The sequence below is a fragment of the Haliotis rubra genome, unplaced genomic scaffold (assembly GCF_003918875.1).
Source record: "Haliotis rubra isolate DU_JTF1 unplaced genomic scaffold, ASM391887v1 Scf607, whole genome shotgun sequence".
Lineage (NCBI taxonomy): Eukaryota > Metazoa > Mollusca > Gastropoda > Lepetellida > Haliotidae > Haliotis > Haliotis rubra.
In genome coordinates, this window is record NW_025767310.1 from 247,798 (window position 1) to 267,806 (window position 20,009).

A 20,009-nucleotide genomic window follows, 5' to 3' on the forward strand; every position below is an offset into this window, starting at 1 on the left:
ATTTCAGCTTGTAGGGACGGTTTTGGGATCTTCAAATACGTTATGGGAGACATTGGCTCAAACTTCCGGTTCCGGTAGAAAAATATGTTTGTGTTCTGACATTATCGTCGACTTCATAACGCCATATATTCGTGTTTATGAAGAAGGTAGACTATTTTTTCTGGAGTATGAAACTCGTCGAAATGTGATTTTGGAATTTTTGCATGGTATCCAAACATTATTGTCTGTTCACTTGAAATACGTGTAATATTTTCTATGATATTGATCAATTGCTGACACTGTCAGTGGCAGTACAAAGCTGTGTAATCGAATTTGTCATGTTGTTTTAAACGGTTTCTAGCCGACATGAATATTAACAACGCTGCATGTCAATACTCCACTGGGAAAAGGACTGAGCACATTTAAATATATGTATATTTTAATTACTTTTTTAATACTTTGGAAAAGCTCTGAAATTTATCTATTTAGCTTGTACATGTTGTAAATGTGAGAAAGATGTAAAAACCTGTTGTAGATATAACACTAGTGAAAATTTTATGAGCGGCACTTAGACCCGCTGTTTACTGTTACCAATAAGGTGGCCACTCATTCATCCTAACATGTCTTTTTATGTCGCTGTAGTGGTCAAAGGATCGGCAGACGTGGATTTTACTGTCATGTCCAGAGGATTTCATATAATAGCGAAAAAAAACTTTCACTGACATACGGCAAATGTCCCTGAAACAGAGAGTGTCAAGTACAAATGGCTCCTTAAAAGCTTGGATATCAATACTTAGGTAGCAATATGTGCATACCCCAATCTAGAGCTACATGTAGTTATTTTACATTTCAATCTAGCCAGAAGGGTTGAAGGAACAAACAAAATTGCCGCAAATATCAATTGTCATTGATACATAAGCCACTTTCTGGGACAGAAAAAGTTATAATACTTGTAGAAAGTATTTAAACTGCAAAGTGAAAGTGCTAACATACGATGCTGTGTAATCAGCTTTCAGAACAAACACATTTCAATTTCTGCCTAAAACAGCAGATGCACTGGGAGCTGGCACTGTAGTTGAAATTTCACAACTAGTCAAATACCAGGAACCCTGTGGCATATTTTTTTCTTTTGGTGGATGACTTTTCATTGTGTGTTTATGCCATTTCCCTTTTAAATATTGGGTTATGGTCAAATCAAACACTGGTGACATGTCTGATACGGTGTCAAAGAGAGGATTACAATACAACTCTGCATGACTAATAAAATCCACTAAAAAGGATACAAGTAAAGTCTGTTTCTACTTTAGATAAAAAAGTATGCTTGGGTTTTATATATACATTGAACAGACAAAATCCTCAAGGGCAAAATTCTATGGGAAAAAATCACCAAAGACAAATTCCTCACCCATATTCTTCTTTAATGTTAGTGAGTTGTTTTGAATTGTAAGACAAAATGAACCTGATGTTGTTTTGGAGACTTTGTTGTTTTAAATAACCTATAGGGTTTGCTCACAATTATCTTCACTTTCTGAAAAATACAACCTTTGTATTCCCAATATGTGATGAATGTCTATAACATTTCTGTGTAATGTGGTTCAAGAACCAACAATGTGTGTGTGTGTGTGTGTGAGACTTTGAACAATACCTTTCTGATATGAAACTCTGAAGTATCGTCCACCACACAGTGTGGAGACAAGTGCTGTAACTACAATTTATGGAGATGTATTAGGTCAGCTGCCAAGAAAGAGGACAAAACATTCTTCTGAACAAATACAAGAACGTTTGCAGAGACACTGCTCTAGTGTTGCAAATTGGGAAAAGTCCAGACTTTCTGGAAGTTGCATTAGTTGATATTAATTTTCTAAACTGGCGTTCACTTGAATATCTTAGCTGCATTGGATTGCATATGCAATATGAATATGTGTTGCAATGCAATGCCTATGATAGTGATATGTACATTTTGTTTGTAATAACATATCATATATTTTCAGCATGATTACTTTGTCTAAAAAACTGAAGCAGCAGAGTCAGGCTAAGAAAGATGCAGCTGAAGCCGAGGTCCCTAGGAGGGTCTCTGTCCGAGACAAACTACTAGTCAAAGGTGAGAATACCCTTATCATGTTTTCACATACTGTAATTGTAGTTATTTTCGCATGGGATTAATTTTCGTGCTTTTAGCGCAAAAAGATTGTGCGCGAATAATCATACCAAGCGAAATATTCATGGTGAAGTCATGACAAATACTCAACTAGGAACAACATGTAATTTGTCTTTCAGTGACATTTAGAAGTTGTACATTGATGTCCAAGATATTTTTATGGATTCAGGGACCTGGAATGGTCTCGAAACGTCGTGAGAGAAATTGAAAAGAAGTTTAATCCATAAAAATATCTTGGACAACATGTAATTTGTTTATTCTCTAAGATAACAACATCAAAGCAATTATTCCCGGTCCATGTTTACAAATTACGTGATCAAACAATGTCAAGAACTCCAGATGTTCGCCTATCGGTAATTCCTCAACACAATGTACTTACTTCACAGCAATCACTGACATATTGTGTCTACTCATGTCTCGATGAAGTGTAGTTGACAGTAAATGGATATACATATTTTGTTTCGCCAAAAGTCATAATTAGTGTAGCTGGATGATCACATGTCAACAAACTGCTTTCGCAGTGGAAATAGCGAGATCGCGCGAAACCTCATCAGTGACAGGTTAAATTGTTGCATGCATAAAAACTATCCGGCAATACACCAAAAAGCTATCGCATAACCTTAGTTATGATTATAAATATTTTACCTTTATAGAGCACAACCTGCAATGAAAATGACACAAAACTAGAATATATTTCTCTTTATAAAACAACAGTTTGAGATACTATTTTTTTAAGATCACTGCATCAGAATTCATCTCGGAATATTATCGGCTACGTTTTAACTAAAACACCGGTAGGGGAACGTGTGCACTGCACAGCTGATTGCTATTTCCGGCGTTGTACATGGTAATCTTAATCCCTGCATATAAGACAATGCCTAGCAAAAACAAACTAGAACTGAATAGGTAAATAATCTTTTCTAGCGATGTTTAATTGCAAATGTGACGTCTTTGGTCTTCTCTTGTATGTTCGTTCACACGAAGCGATACGACGTCAGTCACAAACCACAATGCTGACACAAGTACAATCCCACCTCTCTCTGATTGTTGTAGTAAACAAGATTCAATTATGGCGGCTAGCTTTGATCATTGCATGACTATCGGTTGTGAAAACGTTGTGATGGATACCATCACTCAGGTGCTTGAAATGTGTGAAAAAAAAAATGTGCTAACTGGCCTTTTGTGAACTTTCCGCGAAAATTGCACCCCGTGAAAGTATATACGATTACAGTATTATGCCATTTAAGGCTTGATCAATTCATCAAAACACCAAGGAAAGTAAAGAATGTGGACAGTCGAATCCGTTATCAACGTGCTGGAATCATAAGCTGATCAGTGAAGACAAGAAAATATGGTAATTGAAAGAACTGTTGGGAAAGTACCATTCATTTTAGAAATGTTTATTCTTGTTAACATGAGGATAATTATTGGCAGTGTTGGCAGGTTTGGAAAGTAACTTTAAAAGTTTCTAGCTCTAAGAAGTGACATGTTCCATCTTCCAGCCCTAGCCAACATTCTTTCCCTGTTATTGGCAGGATTCGGTATTATGGCCCGTCACCATCATGATGGGATGGGATGGCCTCTGTGTATTATCTAGGATGAGAACACTAGTATGTAGGGAATGATTGGCATTATTTGTTGAGAGGCCCACTTTTGCATATCATGGATCCAAGCTTTGTGTGTCGGAGAGCAACAGGATTCAAGAACAACTCATTTTCAGTCTTGGCTTTTTGCTGTTGACATAGTTGGATGGAGTCCTTGTTGGATTCACAGGCCTATTTCATGTAGGACGTCAATGGGCATTTTTTGTGTGCTCTTGAAATTAAATGAAGGTTCAAACTGTGAACAGGGGCGGTGGGGTAACCTAGTGGTTAAAGCGTTGGCTCGTCACGCCGACAACCCGGGTTCGAATCCCCACATGGGTACAATGTGTGAAGCCCATTTCTGGTGTACCCCGCCGTGATGTTGCTGGAATATTGCTAAAAGCGGCGTAAAACCAAACTCACTCAGTCAGTCAGTCAAACTGTGAACAATGCAATCAACTCCTTTGTTGTAGCAATAGCTTTGTGAGGTTGGATGTAACTTCCCTGTTTCTAAAATAGTTTGTAATATTGAAAGCAGTCTTGTTAGCATTGAAAATATTGTATTTGTTTCCACAGTCCTGCATGTGATTTATTGAATTCAAAGAGCACAAATTTAAATGTTGAATGATGTACCTCTGGTGATTTTTTCTAAAGTGCATCTGTGCAGATGAAAACATAATCTTGGCATCAGTTGTTGGCACTGCCAGATTTCTCACCTTCAGACCAGAGTTGTTGAACTCAGCAAATCTGCTTCAGTTCTTTTTCCTTTATAGCTGTGAATATTTTTGTGAATGATTTCTAAAACTGACTTTCCTCTTACTATGAATGTGACATAGTTCCTGACATCATTTTGTTTCTTCATTGTGTTCAGGAAATAGCAGTAGCTGTCCTGTTGTTCCTTAATGAACAGTCTAAAAATTGTTCACCCCAAATGGGCCTCTCCAGCTTCCCGCGCCAGCATCCCACATGAACACAGGCTGCATGTCACTCTCTCCTTTTTCGCCCGGACGGTTGGGTGGAATTCCTCTTGTTCTTATACAAGCTACTGCTTGGTTATTTCAGCCTGTATTATTTCCTGTATCCTTTTTACATCATAACCATGGGTTATATTCACTAAGTGCGGCTATTTAATTCTTAATTCTGACTTTTTTCAGAGCGGTGTTTACATATGAAAACATGTTCTGTGTATAGATACAGAATTTCCGTTCATCACCCACATTTGTGTCCTTTTTATGTGTTAAACGTAATTGCAAATTAAACTTTAGGTGTATTTTTTTTAAAGTTCTGTGCCCACTTAGGCGATTTAGAATTTACTAATTGTTTACTGGCCTTACAATGTGAAAGATGGGCAAAAAAGGCGGAAAACTCCAGGACATCATCCCAGGCTGTTTCTCCAACAGACAAGGTAATCAAGTACATGACTGAATGTGGGTTCATTCCTTTAGAGTCCCCTGAGGACAATATACTTTCAGTATTTAATATTAATTCTCTTTAATCGGTTGTTGAGCTTCCCTTGCAGGAAGTCAAGTTGATATTGTCAACTATTTTTAATTAAGATGTTATGACGAAGTGCATCAGATCTTCCCTCTGTAAAGTCAAATATACTCAAAGTTTACCACATGTCTGGCCTCTCCTGGCTCTTGCCAATAAACGTCACTCAGTCAAGTCCGAAATCCGTCCTGTTGTCCTGTCACTTCTCAACTGCCCTCAGCACATGTTTTTCGCGCGCATGCGTCACCAAATCTCGTGCATGCGTAGACAGTCACTATCCTAAGTACGAGACTCAATAGTTAACACCCTCAACCACAGACCTTCACGCAGCTGTTGACCCAGACTCCAACCTTAGTGCAGGGGGCAGCCAGCCAGATCAACCTGCCTTCAAGCAGTCCATGATACAGACGTAGACGCAAGTCTTTGCGCAGGTCCAGTCCTTTGAGCATCAGCCAGACCAGGTGGCAATTATCACCCAGCAAGTCCTCGCCATGCAGCAGCACCACATCCCTGCACCTACGGAGACTGACAGGCCTCTTTGTCTGTCTACTTCTGCGCCTTCAGCCGACGAGGAATCTCAACAAGAGAATTGCGGACAGACTCCCTATTTCGTCACATACGAGCGACTCTTCACCCACTGACACTTACTATACCCAAGAGGATGACATACATACCCTCACCATCCCACCCAGGAACTGATATCCCAAGTAGCAGATGACTTGATATCAGCCTTCGTGAAGGCTACGAAGGCTCAGGGGCCGCCTACACCGTCTTTTAATCTGAAGAAATTCCCTCCCCACAATATGGAGGTCAAGAACAAGGCACTGTAGAGATAGATGAAGACTACTTACGAAGAGAGCAGTGAAGCGTGAGCCAAGCAGCGTTATAGTGAGACAGCGAGACATTGACCCCACCGTAGCACGATTTTACTTTGCCGCGAATAGGCATCGGCTGATAAACTGCATATTTGCCATCTAACAGATGAAGTTTAGAATTCTGAAGTTATCTGCCTACATGAGAACTATCTAAGCTACCAGTTTTGTAAGTGATGTACGTCAACAGTCTTATTGGAATGCGCTATTGGCTGGGACCGTCTGGCAAGCATAGATCTTAAAGATGCATATCGACACATCCCCATTCATCAGAAGTCAAGGATGTTCCTGCGTTTCCTATATCGGGGGCAGCACTACCAATGGAAGGTCCTTCCCTCAGGAATACCTATGACCCTGTGGTTTTTAAACGTGTGACCAAGCCCATCGTAACCTAGCAACACATGAGAGGGGTACACAGTACCTTTTACTCAGACGATGGTATTCAGGCTCACCAATCAGTAGATCCACTCAGACGTCAGCTAACCAGAAGACTGATGGATGAATATCCAGGATTGTCTCCCACGAACTCTCAATTCAGGTCTACCTGTTAAGACTTGACAAGAAATACTGTGTCTTCTCACATCAGCGCAAGCTCTTACTCTAGTCAGAGATTCCTGAAACCTTACCGAGATCCTCAGGATGTCACTATACATCTGAAGAGATACCTGCAGTGGTGGATGGTCAAGTCGAATGTTGCAGAGGCACCTATTTGCATGAGCCGGTCTACAATCTACATTTCTTTGTAGACGGTTCACTCCATGGTTGGGGAGTTCACTTCAACTCAGAAGTAAACGCAGGGACCTGGTCCAGAGAAAAGCAGTCTCTACTCATCAATCAACTGAAATTTGATGCAGTCATCAGCGCCATCTATCACTGGTCCCATCTCTTCAGAAACCTATTCCTGATGATAATGCAGCAATAGCATTCTACATCAACCTGCAAGGCACGACAAGATCGGCGCCCCTGCTACAGCTGACCTTCCGCTTTGAGTTCTCAGACAGAGTTTACTGTGAGTAAAGGCCAGTCACATCCCAGGCGCTTTCAACATCCCAGCAGACGTGTTGTCCAAGACCCATCAAGCCATCTCCGGAGGCATTTCAACTATTGGTGCGAGATCAGAGCTGCCCACCCATAGACCTTTGCAACAAGATTCAACAAGCAGATAAAGACCTTCGTCTCACCGGTTCCAGATCAACTAGTCTGGTCTCTAGACACACTGTCAATATCCTGGGAAGGCCTCCATGCCTACTCATTGCTGCCACGAGTCATACGGAAGGTCATCCAGACGAAGATCCTGCGACTGATTTTGGTAGCGCCCTACTGGCCCTCAAGAACATGGTTTCCCGACCTCATCAGACTTCTTGGAGTGCCAAGTCTACAGTTTCCAAACTGGCCCAATCTACTAATTCATCCGCACACAAGACAGTCTCACGCCAATCCCGAGGGCTTTCAGTTACACTCATGGAACGTATTATGAGCTGCCTCACCAGAAGAGGGTACTCTGCTAGAACAGCGAAGGTCGTCACTCTAGCTCTCAGACGCTCTACTAGAAATCTCAATGATGACAAGTGGAAGAGCTTTGACCAGTTTGCAGAAAGGGTTTGCAGCAACCAGGGCTACGCATCCTGAAGTGGCGGAATACTTGTGTCATATGAGAGCTACCAGACATTTGGAAGGTTCTACCCTGTCTATGTACCTATCAGCCATCAGTTCAGTCCTCACCATGAACTCAGGAGTGAAACTCACCAAAGTTCCAGAACTCATCGCACTACTGAGATCCTTCAAGCCAGAAGACCAGCAGAGGAAGTTTACAGCACCAGCAAGGGATTTGAATATAGTCCTTAAACACCTAACCAGTGATGAATATGAACCATTACTTCAAGCAGACTTTGAGTTGCTCACTCAGAAGACCCTGTTCCTCCTCGCACATGCTACAGCTGCCAGGATGTCAGAAATCCAGCCTTTGACTACAGTCGAACTAGGTTCGATATAGGTGACCATCTAGCAGTTCCTCTTGGGCTTAGATGGGACTTCATCGCAAAGAACCAACTACCAGAACACCCAGAGAGACAGTTCCACATCTGTGCGTTATCATACATCCTTGAATCAGACGACACTCAGGACTTGTCCTTATGCCAGGTCAGAGCATTGAAGATCTATCTACAGAGAACTGTTGTGAGGAGAAGAATATTTTAGAGACTCTTCACACCTTTATCAACAGCTACATTTACCCAAGTCACCAGAATGACTTTCTCCTTCTGGCTGAGAGCAGTAATCCTGAGGGCTTACAAGGCAGCAGGACAGGATCCACCTAGAGCCTCCAGTCCTCATGCATCCACATTAGCTCTACACAGCTACACGTGTTTCCGGTATCCATCAGTTCAGCCCTCTAGTTGTGACACAGCAGTTGACAGTTTCCAGCCAGGCGTTAATTACTCACTCATACTCACATAGACTCGCAGACGGTCAGGTTACTGTTCCATAACCTTCGACAGAAAGACCATGTTCCCCTGTTTTACAGCGCATGAGTGGTAGGATTTGGTTATGTTTATGACCTATTCTTAACATATGAATCGAACCAAGATAAGCCGGAATCTAATTCTCAGTGAGTCTTAAAATCCACAAAATCTTATGATTTAGTTGTTTTTTAATTAAAAGAAGGTGGTTCTCTAGCTTATTGTCGCAGTGTCAGAAGATTGAAGAGTTGCCAGGGGCTGGATCAAACAGTATCAGGATCCAAATAGATGGCTGACCCACCACCTATCTGTTGGATTCAAACAATAACGTATGAGTCAGGATAAGGAAAAATATGAAATTGTTATGATAAAATTGATAGTTTATACTTATCCTGACTCATAGTCTAAGGGCCCTCCTAACCGTCCCCACTGTCCACTATTTGTGGGCGTTATAATGAAGACTGTGACATGCAGCCTGTGGTCACGTGGGACGCTGGCACGGAAAGCTGGAGAGGTCCATTTGCGGTGAGCTATTTTTAGACTGTTCATTAGGGAACAACAGGACAGAGGTTTCCACTGTACCTCGGAAGAAAGGGAGATAAAGCAATAATGTATGAGTCAGGATAAGTATACAATATCAAATTTTAAACTTATCCTATCTCACGACTTGCACCTCTCTCTCTTGCTTCGACTTTTAGTGGAACGACTGTAAACTTTTTTCCATAGGCCTACTTGTCCATTCGCCCGTGCACTCCATGCTGTTCTCCTGAATTAGCTTCCTAGTTCCTAATAAAGCTTGCAGCATGCTCCACTAATTGCCTACGTGACTACCTTGAATGATCATTCTCTTTCTTGTCGCACGACTGTGTGGACGTGCTGTATATTAGGGACATTATTTCACCCTAACATCATGGGGAAAACTGATAATCAGTCAAGGAAAAGGAAAGTTTGTGCTCAATGCAAGACGAATTATTCGTCCCTCGACCCTCACTCGTCTTGCAGTGACTGTATTGGACAAACTGGAACAAACGATGCGGCAAGTGTAATTCACTAAAAGATGAGGATTTTAAGGCCTACCTTCGTGTTTGCTCCCGGAGAATCGCCGATAGGGACAGGAAATCAACAGAATCTGATCACACTCCCGCAAATCGTACCTTCACACAAGAGAGCGGCGTCTGTGGTTCAAGAGGATTTTATGGACGCTTCATCAGATTCTAACTTATAAGAGGACGTTCGGCACCTATTACATACGCATCAATCACCTCCTTCCATAGCGTCAGATCACTCGCGGGTGGTTGTGATCGATAATTCATCGTTGCCTGTCCCATCTACACTACCAGGGGACCTTAGATCGACACTGTCATCATCCAGATCATCGGCACATATCCCCTCGACTGTCTCAGTTTGTTTGGAGCCTGGCCAACTGCGTTCAACCAGCCAACTGTCCACCCACAGTTCGTTGAACCGGACGGAGCTGGCTATAACAGCGTCGCCGGCTATAACAGCGTCGCCGGGGGACATTTATCATGAATCAACACTTCAGGTTTCGTCACCTAATCGCTGATCCAGATCACCACATCATTCTAGATCACCACAACGATGTAGATCACCTTCACGATCCAGATCACCATCACAAACCCAATCTAGATCACCGTGCCAATCAAGATCACCGAATTGATCCAGATTACAGTCACGATCCAGAGCACAACTACGATCCACATCACCTGATCAATCCAGATCACCAGAACGGGTCCAGATCACAACTTCGAATCAGATCACCGGACCGATCCAGATCACCTAGCCGATCCAGATCACAACATCCAAAAAAGATCATCGGACCGATCCAGATCACCGAATGGATCCAGATCACAACTTAGAATCAGATCACCGGACCGATCCAGATCACTGAATGGATCCAGATCACAACTTCGAATCAGATCACTGGACCGATCTAGGTCACCTAACCGATCCAGATCACAACATCGAAGTAGATCGCCAGACCGATCCAGATCACCAAACCGATCCAGATCACAACATCAAAGAAGATCACCTAACCAATCCAGATCACCAAATCAAGCCAGATCGCAACTGCAAACTAGATCACCTGTTCGATCCTGATCACCATATAGAACCAGATCACGATCACAGTTTCCAGTTAGTGCATGGAATCGATCCAGATCATTTTACAAATCCAGATCATCTTACCAACCCAGGTCACCTATACGATCTAGATCACCTTACAGAGCCATTGACCAATCGGGATCACAGTACAGATTCACATCTCATGGCCGATCCTATTCAGATGGTCGACCAGAGCTCCAATCAGAACCAGATCACCAACTAGAACTACGGCGACCTGGACTAGTTCTTCATATCACACCAGATCACATAGCCATACTAGGGAATCCAGATCACCGGCTTACCAACCTACTTTAGGTACTTACCACGTCGAGATCTCGATACAGTTCCTCTGACCGACGTTCGGGTGAATATTGCTCTGATACCACTAATAGGCCTACAGTCTCTTATGATGTTCCATCTACACGCTCTGAGAATCCTTCGACTCACTCCAGGATCATCGCTGATACATGGGAACCTGATAACAATCCCACTCCTACAGCGACTCCAGATCTAAATATGATGATCAAGGCCATAACCTCAGCGTGGAACCAAATACAGCCTTCTACTCCAGCCCATCTGGCTTCGGTAGCTCCTGGCTCTTCATCTGATCCACCTCCTGAGATTGATCCAGCCCAAATAGCCATGCCTGCATCTCCCGTTCACTCTGAGTTAACTACCCCTAGGGGTAGCTTTGCAGCAGTTGAGACACCTCAGTACTCCTTTGGATTGTTGAGAAGCTCCGACTTCCCTTGAGTACTTCAGCAGATGACCTGGATCACTCTTATTCTCTTAGGAACCGGGATTGGTCTACCATCACCCTACCACCTTGACCTTGTATTCTGAAATTATCCAGTACACTAAATGATGATTTCAAGAGCCTGAAACGAATTAAGGATGGATTCTCTGCTCCCAGATATAATCCTTCTACCTATCATGTCCACGGCCTAACAAAAATCTCTACGGCTCCAACAGTTGATGAGGATATTGGAACCCTGTGTGGCGAACAAGCTGCTTCGCCCTACCATGTTGAGGACCAAGAGTTGGCTCACATGGATTCAGCCGTGAGAAAGATGCTGCCATCTATTAGTTGCGTGATTGCAGCAGTCGACGCTGTTAACACTGCTCTGGAGCATACTTATTATGATCAAGACGCTTACATCCGAGGATGCATGACTTTAGCTCTGGACCAGTTCCAAATTATCCTGGATCAGTTGTCTTGCTGTGCCGACGTGGACCCCTTAACATCTCTTCATGGGAGTAGCGATTTAAAACAGAACTGTTTCGCCAGCCTTGGTTTACTGACTCCCTCTTCAATGGTAGCACCCAAGAAGTATCTAATAAAGTTGATAAAGAAACTCACTTTCAAGTCTCGATTGAACTGTTAAAGATACAGAAGTCACAGCTCCAGGACTCATTAAAACAGTGTCGAATTGCACAGTTCACCCCTACCAATCCGGGATTTATGCAATCTTTTTCGTGGCACATCCACTCAAGGCCGTGGCAGAGGAAACAGATCTGGCCGTGGCGCACCATCCTGAAGAAGGGATAATTCCTCATCAGCCTATCTTCACGTTCCGATACATCCAGAACACCGGAAGTATCTTCGCTTCGTGTTCAATGGGAATCACTACCATTGGAAAGTCCTACCATTTGGAATTTCCACGGCCCCGTGGCTTTTTACCCGAATTACCAAGCCCATAACGAGCTTCCTCCACTTTCAAGGGATCACCTTCGAAAGCTACATAGAAGATTGCATCCAGGCTCAACAGGATCCGATCATATTGCTTCGCCAGCTACAGTTCACCACCATGCTGCTCAGACAGTTAGGGTGGCTGTTGAACATCGCGAAATCGGGAACTAATACCGACTCAGAAACTCCAATTCATCGGAGCACTGTTCAACACTCGTCAGGGGATGATGTTCGTACCTCACGACAGATGGATAAAGATTCTGCTATGCATTCCTCCAGCACTGTCTCAGGCGAGAACCTTACAACAGTGGCAGGAGCTACTGGGCCTTCTGACGTCAGCTCAAACTTTGGCCGATACAGCGATTTCTACGCCCATACCTTCAGGCCGACAAACCCAAGGAACTAATTTGCCTTCCAGAACCGCTTCGTCCAGTCCTTCAATGGTGGCTCGACGAACGGAATGTTTGCGCTGGAGTCTCTATGATGCCCTTTGCATTGACTCATCACCTATTCGTCGATGCATCCCTCATGGGTTGGGGAGCTCACTTCCTTGACCACCAAGTGGCGGGGCTGTGGTCTTCCGATGAACGGGTACGTCATATAAACGAGCTGGAATTCAAGACGGTAATTCAAGCCATCTCACATTGGGCAACAGAGCTTCAATCAACCAGTCTGTTGATCCAATCAGACAATTCGACAGTGGTTTGGTATATAAATCATCTAGGCTCGACAGGCTCGGCGAATCTGCTACAATGGGCGATCAGGTTCTTCCATCTCATCGACTCACTCAACATCGTAGCCAGAGCCAGACACATTCCCGGGGTAAAAAATGTGATCGCCGATGCCTTGTTCCGATCTAATCGCCCGTCCCCTACAGAGTGGAAGTTATTGCCCCAGATCTTTCAGTCGATGATCTACCCGTTATCACGGCCTCAAATAGATCTGTTCGCCACAAGGTTCATCAACCTAAGAAGCCTGGCAGAGCCAAACCCAGTACCGCTTCCCAACCGGGACGACCTACTTCTTCAACCTCACTCGGAACTGCGCCACGGGTCACCTCAGACCCTCAATCTACATGTTTGGCGCATCTTCAGAGGTCTCTCATAGCTAAGAGTATGCACAGCTATCACTTCAGCTCTTGTACTTCGACCCGTTCCTTGTACGACAACAAGTGGAAGAAGTTTGAAGACTATTGCAAGCTTAGGGGAATTGCATCTCCCACTTCCACCTCGGCTCAGGTCGTTGCTGAGTTTCTCCAGCATCTCCACACTACTAAGGAACTCAAGGGTACTACGTTAGCTACCTACTTAGCCGCCATCAACTCAGTTTTGGCTACCACCACGGGCACGAAGATTTCCACTGTTCCCGAGTTGCAGAGTCTACAACGCTCCTATAGACTCTCTGACCAGTCCAGGAAGTTCAGACCTCCGTCGTTTTGTCGTATAATTTCTACAGATTATGAACCTTTAGAAGACAAGGACTTCGAACAAGTGACATTCAAGACATCGCTGCTTGTATATCTGAACTGCATGAGCTTGATGTCAATCGGGTGCGGTTCGAGCGGAAGAAGCATGGCAAGGCTTTCCTGGGTCTCCGCTGGGACTTCATTGCGAAAAACCAACTGCCAGGGCAACTGGACCGGATGTTTACCATTCCCCCTGTTGTCCACCATTCTTGGGCCTGATGATAATGAAGATTTGACACTCTGCCCTGTTAGGGTTCTACACGTTTACCTTGCTGCCTTCAAGGATCGTCGACGGCTACGGAAGTGCCTCTTCATACCCATGTTGACCGCTTCAAGAACTGAGGTTTCCCGGACCACATTGGCCTTCTGGATGTGTGCCACGATCCTGTGAGCCTACCTCTTTGCAGGGTTGACTCCTCCAGCCGCTTCCAATCCTCATGAGACTCGTGCACTAGCCTCGACAATGGCCCTCCATAGCAACTGCTCCTTGACCGCTTTCATGGAAAGTTGCTTCTGGCGTTCTGATACAGTCTTCTCTTCACATTACCTTCAAGACCTGTCTGTCACGAATGTCCAGGGACTAAACCAGTTCGGACCTCTTGTACTGGCTCAGCAGCTTACATCGGCCCAACATCGCAGATGAGGGACGGTTCCACATTCGCGTTACTGCTTCCTTGTATATACTGAAACAAAGTTGAACTGGATCTCAACCTTTTGTTCTCATTATATGGGTTTAAGAACTACTTCACTAGGCCTCCATACCAAGGCATCGGAATACGGCCACCTAGTGTGGCCCTACGGACCTGAGGCACAATCAGTATGATGATGCAGAGGTGTTCGACATTCAGGCTTACTGACCTCTACTCCATGGAGCAATTACGTCAGTGAAGTGTGACACTCCCGAATTCCACTGGATTTCGTTGTGTTCTGCCTCCAAAGTTGCCGGGCACATCCTTTGACTAAGCTTAGGCAAATCATCTCCCTGGGAGTCGTTGTGCTTAGTAAGCCAAGGGGTTCCGGAGAACCCACAACAAGCATAGGAGTTTCGTGCATGCGTAACAGGCCTCCCTTGTACATCGCTATCTACGGTTGTCATCAGTCCACACAGCTCCAAGACCAGCTGTTCGCACTGTCCAGATAGAAGGGTAATCTGCAGCCCGCCGTCCAACCGTGGGATAAGTGCAAATCGTGAGATAGGATAAGTCTAAAAAAAATTGAAATTTTAATATAAATTGTATATTTATATACTTATCCTATCTCACGCGATGGATGCCCACCCGGCCTCCCCACTACTCAAATTACAACGTTGGCTCCAAGATGAGAATGATCATTCAAGGTACAAGCAGTCCTCAATGAAAGACTTTTTCAAAACTGCATAATTGTAAAGGTATGATTGTTATGTTGTGATGCTGTTTTTGAATGTCTATACATGTACAATAAACTCTTGATGGTCATAAACGTTTTGGATTTTCCTTGAGGTGTATGAAAACCAAAAATCCAGACATCCGGATATTCAATTATCCGGACGATTTACGTAAAAACGAATGTGTCCGGATATCCGAGGTCTCACTGTAGTCACGTGGGAAATTAGTGGAGCATGCTGCAAGCGTTATTAGGAACTAGGAAGCGAGAGCAGCATGAAGTGCACGGGCGAATGGACAAGGAGGCCTATGGAAAAAAGTTTACAGTCGTTCCACTTAAAGTCGAAGCAAGAGAGAGAGGTGCAAGTGGTGAGATAGGATAAGTATATAAATATACAATTTATATTAAAATTTCCAATTTTATCATAAAAATTACATTTTCTTGATTGTGTTCCCCATCAGACAGTGTTAGTTGTTGGAACCTGTTTCTAGATTGTTTTCCTCTTCGGGATCACACATGCACACCTGGAAAAAGTTTAGTACGAACCTTAAAGGCACAATGTCACACATTTTTGACGATATTTTGGCCTATATTATATATATTGGGGCATATGCACTCACTTTAGCTTCCTGTTGATGCATTAAAGGAGTTATTATCCCTTATGACTTGCCTGAAATCGATAGTTGAAAGCTCGAGGCGAACAGTTTCCAAGCAGAGAACACTTGCCACATATAGAATGTAAACAATTGCTCCGTACATGGAAAACTATCCCACACGGAGTTGTCGGTGTTTGCCGAGCTGGTTTCAATCACAAGTTGTGAGTAGGATATTCGTAAAGAGCACTCCAAAGGAAATAACTCTATGGGGTTTGCTTCAAATAACGTTTGGCCGGTAGAGGTCGAGAGAGTCGATTTACTGCAACCTTGCATTAATTCATTCAAACTTTTTGATTTAATATTGTAATCTAAATACATAAAAAATAATTGGAATAAATTATATGGTAGCTTCCCTGAGGGCAGATAGTTAGTATTATTGAGAAAATCCATGATGTATTTTTAGAGAAGTGTGATGTGATATATTGCCTTTAAGTCAACAGCTTATTGAGATGTCATTCAGAATGGTTTTTTTATATGTTTTCAGAGGTGCAAGAAATGGAAGAAAATCTACCAAAGACATGTCGTGCACAGTTTGATGACATCAATAAAATACACAAGTTCTTTCTGATCATTTGCCCAGATGAAGGCTTTTGGCAGGGTGGAAAGTTCAAGTTTCATATAGATGTGCCTGAGGACTACAATATAGTGGTGAGTATTGACCTACATCATGTGTGGTAAGCATGGTCAAAAATAGTGAGAAAAGTGATTACTTGTGTACTGATATTACCCACCTCATCTTGACTCCAAATGCAATGGTGTTGTCTCCCTTTGGCACACCAAAAACCTGTGTGGTTCACTCTTATCATATTTCTAGGTCTGTCAGCGCCAAACCTGTGCTTGTTTAGTTCAGACCTGTGCATTAATCTGCCATGTTGTGGTATGACATAAATTCTTTTCACAGTGGCATTAAACCCAACTCACTCACTCACAAAAAATGGAATTACTTATTATCACGGGTAGTTAATTGTCAAGTTCAATTTATTTATTTCAGCCTCCTCAGGTTATCTGCTGTACAAAAATATGGCATCCGAATATCACAGAGAATGGCGAAGTATGCCTCAGTCTCTTGCGACAGAATTCCTATGATAGTATGGGTAAGTTGACTCGGTTTTGTTCACCTTTCCATTATTGATGATACCGAAATTAGTTCAAGAGGTAGAAGAAATCCAACTCTCAGCGATGCTGAAAACCCATGACTATCCTGCTATGATTGTGTGCACTTACCTTCTTATCAACATTGTTCAAACCATAGAGCGGTCACACCCAGAAGCCTGTAAACAATTAAGCAGCCTTCACACGGCAAAGTAAAGTTTGACAACACATGTTGTCAAACTCGAGTTTAAGAGTGTGAACATTCCAACAACTCTCCATCAACACCCATTTCAGAGTTGTCGAGAAAAAGGATCGGTCTCTATTCTTGCCAAATTTCCATCAAACTTTCAGTGTTGTCAAAATCTAGATTGACATGTGAACCTCATGTTGTTCAGAAACAACCAAACGCAGTCCACGATATTGTCACCTAACCGCACCGATAGAGAAATGGTGCTCAAATGACGCGAAAGTTTGACAACATGTGTTTGACGTGTGGAAACGAGAGCTTGACAACTTTTAAAATTTTATAAACGTGTTGTCAAACTTCACTTTAGTTTGCCATGTGAAGGCCTCTTTGAACTTCATTGTACTCCTAATCCCCATGTCCTACACACATCCTTTTGCCCTTTTCAAATGTATCTATAAACAGCAGGGAGAGAAATTGGAAATTTTAATATAAATTGTAATTTTTAAACTTATCCTATCTAACTGTATGCACCTCTCTATTCTTCTACGACCATGTGTGGAAACGTGCTGTAGGCTAAGTTGAATCAAATCTTGCTGGCCTCTGACCCGCCCTGACCTCTGCCCTCACTCCGACATCAACACCTGTCAATCATCTCTGTAAGCGTGCCGCTCGTTCAGATGATCATGTGACTACCTGTGCCTGTCATTCTCTTTCTTGTCGCGGCGTCAGGTGGACGTGTGCTTTGCTATAGAAAGTTTGTTTGCGATTCTCTACAACTATGGGAAAGTCTAATCGCAGTAGTTCTAAGAAACGAAAGCATTATGACCAATGCAACAGTAATTTTTCAGCGGCGGACCCACATGTCTTGTGTGTAGACTGTTAAGGCAAATGCGAATGGTCCCGTCGCTGTACGTTCTGTAAGGATCTTAACGATGATGATTTCTCGGCATATCGCCGGTGGCTGGTAGACGCTTATCCGATCGAGATCGCCGTCAACTATCTGAGGGTCCGTCGGCATCGAAGCGCACTCAAGGCCGGCGTCGTAAATCTACGGCGGTCGGTCGTTCGAGGTCCCCGTCTGCTATTGAGGATTTTCTAGAAGAGGCGTCTGATTCCTACCTTAGTGAGAACTTAAGACAACTGTTCCGACCGCGTGGTCGTAACCCCATCACGTTGGAAGACTCGTCTCCACCTAGGGTTGTGGTGTTAACTACGTCCTCTCCACAACCTCATCTGTCTACGGTGGTTGTTCCTTCGTCTGGTTCTCATTCGGTGGTTCAGTCGAATGTGTCACTTGATTCTAGACCACCACATTATTCGAGTGCGCCTCTTGCCTCACAAGCGTCGTTTCCTTTAGGCCAGTTATCGGTTAGAGCGCCGCTTGTGTCCAATTCGGCGCTTCCTACTAGTACTCCCGGATCGGCGCTTACTACCGGTGTGTACGGTTCGGCGCTTCCTACCGGTGTTCCCGGATCGGCGCTTACAACTGGTGGTTTCGGTTCGGCGCTTACTACTGGTGGTATCTGTTCGGCGCTTACTACTGGTGTGCCCAGATCGGCGCTTACTACTGGTGATCTCGGTTCGGCGCTTACTACCGGATCGGCGCTTCCTCCCGGTATTCACGGATCGGCGCTTACTACTGGTGGTCCCAGATCGGCGCTTACTACTGGTGGTCCTGGTTCGGCGCTTACTACTGGTATTCCTGGATCGGCGCTTACTACTGATGGTCCCTGATTGGCGCTTAATACTGGTGTTCCCAGTTCGGCGCTTATTACCAGTGCTCCCGGATCGGCGCTTCCTCCCGGTGTTCCCGGATCGGTGCTTACTACTGGTGTTGTCAGTTCGGCGCTTTTTACCGGTGTTCCCGGATTGGCGTTTCCTCCCGGTGTTCCTGGATCGGCGCTTCCTCCTTGGGTTCCCGGATCGGCGCTTACTACTGGTGTTCCCAGTTTGGCACTTACTACTGGTGTTCCCAGTTCGGCACTTATTACCGGTGCTCCCAGATCGACGCTTACCTCCGGTTTTCCCGGATCGACGCTTACTACCGGCATGACTGGTTCGACACTTCCTTGCGGTGTTCCCGGATCGGCCCTTCCTCCTGTTGTTCCCGGTTCGGCGCTTCCTCCTGGTGTTTCCGGTTCGGCGATTACTTCAGGAGGTTTTGATTCAGCATTTCCTTATGCAGGCTTGGTGTTGTCGCTTCCTCAGGGTGCTCCCACTGCGATGCACACTCACAATTTTCCCGGTTCAGCGCTTCCTCATGGGGTTCGTGTTGCCCCGCTTACACATACTGGTCCGAGTTCGGTGCTTACCTCTCATGTCTCAGGTTTGGCGCTTGGTCCTTCTACGTCGACCTTTGCTGTTAATAGCCGGGACCTTGCGACTTCGTCGTTGGCGCATGGGAGTGTGCCTCAACCAGCTGGTAGTTTGGTTCCTCGGCGGGAGGTACCTTGTCATACCTTGGTACTGCCTTCTGTTTCATTGGTTCCTCCTATATCGGGACTGGGGGCCAGACCCATGTTGCCGGTTTCCTGGAATCTGGGCTCTGAGGTTTCAAGTGCTCAACCTTTGGACTTTGATGCTATGGTACTAGCGGTAGCATCAGCATTACGACAGCAGGTACCAACTCCTCCTGCTCAGCAGTCATCCCATCCTTCGAGTTATCCAGCTCCTTCTTTACAAGAGGTTCATCGTTCGTCAACGCCGTCTCCCTCGTCAGATGGTACGGCGATATCCGATGGTAGCGTCGATGCTGTAGGCATGCCTCAACTACTTGTCTGGATTGCTGATAGTCTGCTATTACAGCGTAGTGCCTCATCGGCGGATTTATTATCCAGTTTTGACATGAAGCCAGGTGATTTTGGGTCTATCACGTTCCCCGCCTCGACCGTGTATTA

At 44.3% G+C, this 20,009-nt stretch overlaps 1 protein-coding gene and 1 long non-coding RNA gene across 3 annotated transcripts in view; one reads left to right on the forward strand and one right to left on the reverse strand.

Moving 5' to 3' along the window:
* The first annotated feature begins 68 nt into the window (after nucleotides 1-68).
* Nucleotides 69-20,009, forward strand: part of LOC124255732 (NEDD8-conjugating enzyme UBE2F-like) — a 54,046-nt gene continuing 34,105 nt past the window's right edge. For both annotated transcript variants that reach the window (XR_006892743.1, XM_046689638.1), the window contains exons 1-4: nucleotides 69-146; nucleotides 1,971-2,080; nucleotides 16,318-16,481; nucleotides 16,825-16,927. Coding sequence is in view for 1 of the 2 variants with exons in the window: in XM_046689638.1 (XP_046545594.1) it covers nucleotides 1,972-2,080; nucleotides 16,318-16,481; nucleotides 16,825-16,927 (376 nt within the window). In the remaining variant the exon portion in view is untranslated. The remainder of the gene's footprint in view (nucleotides 147-1,970; nucleotides 2,081-16,317; nucleotides 16,482-16,824; nucleotides 16,928-20,009) is intronic.
* On the reverse strand, nucleotides 10,134-10,755 carry LOC124255735. The gene is made up of 3 exons (XR_006892744.1): nucleotides 10,590-10,755; nucleotides 10,319-10,336; nucleotides 10,134-10,149 (listed from the first exon to the last, which is right to left on the reverse strand). It is a non-coding gene; the product is annotated as an uncharacterized LOC124255735 (long non-coding RNA).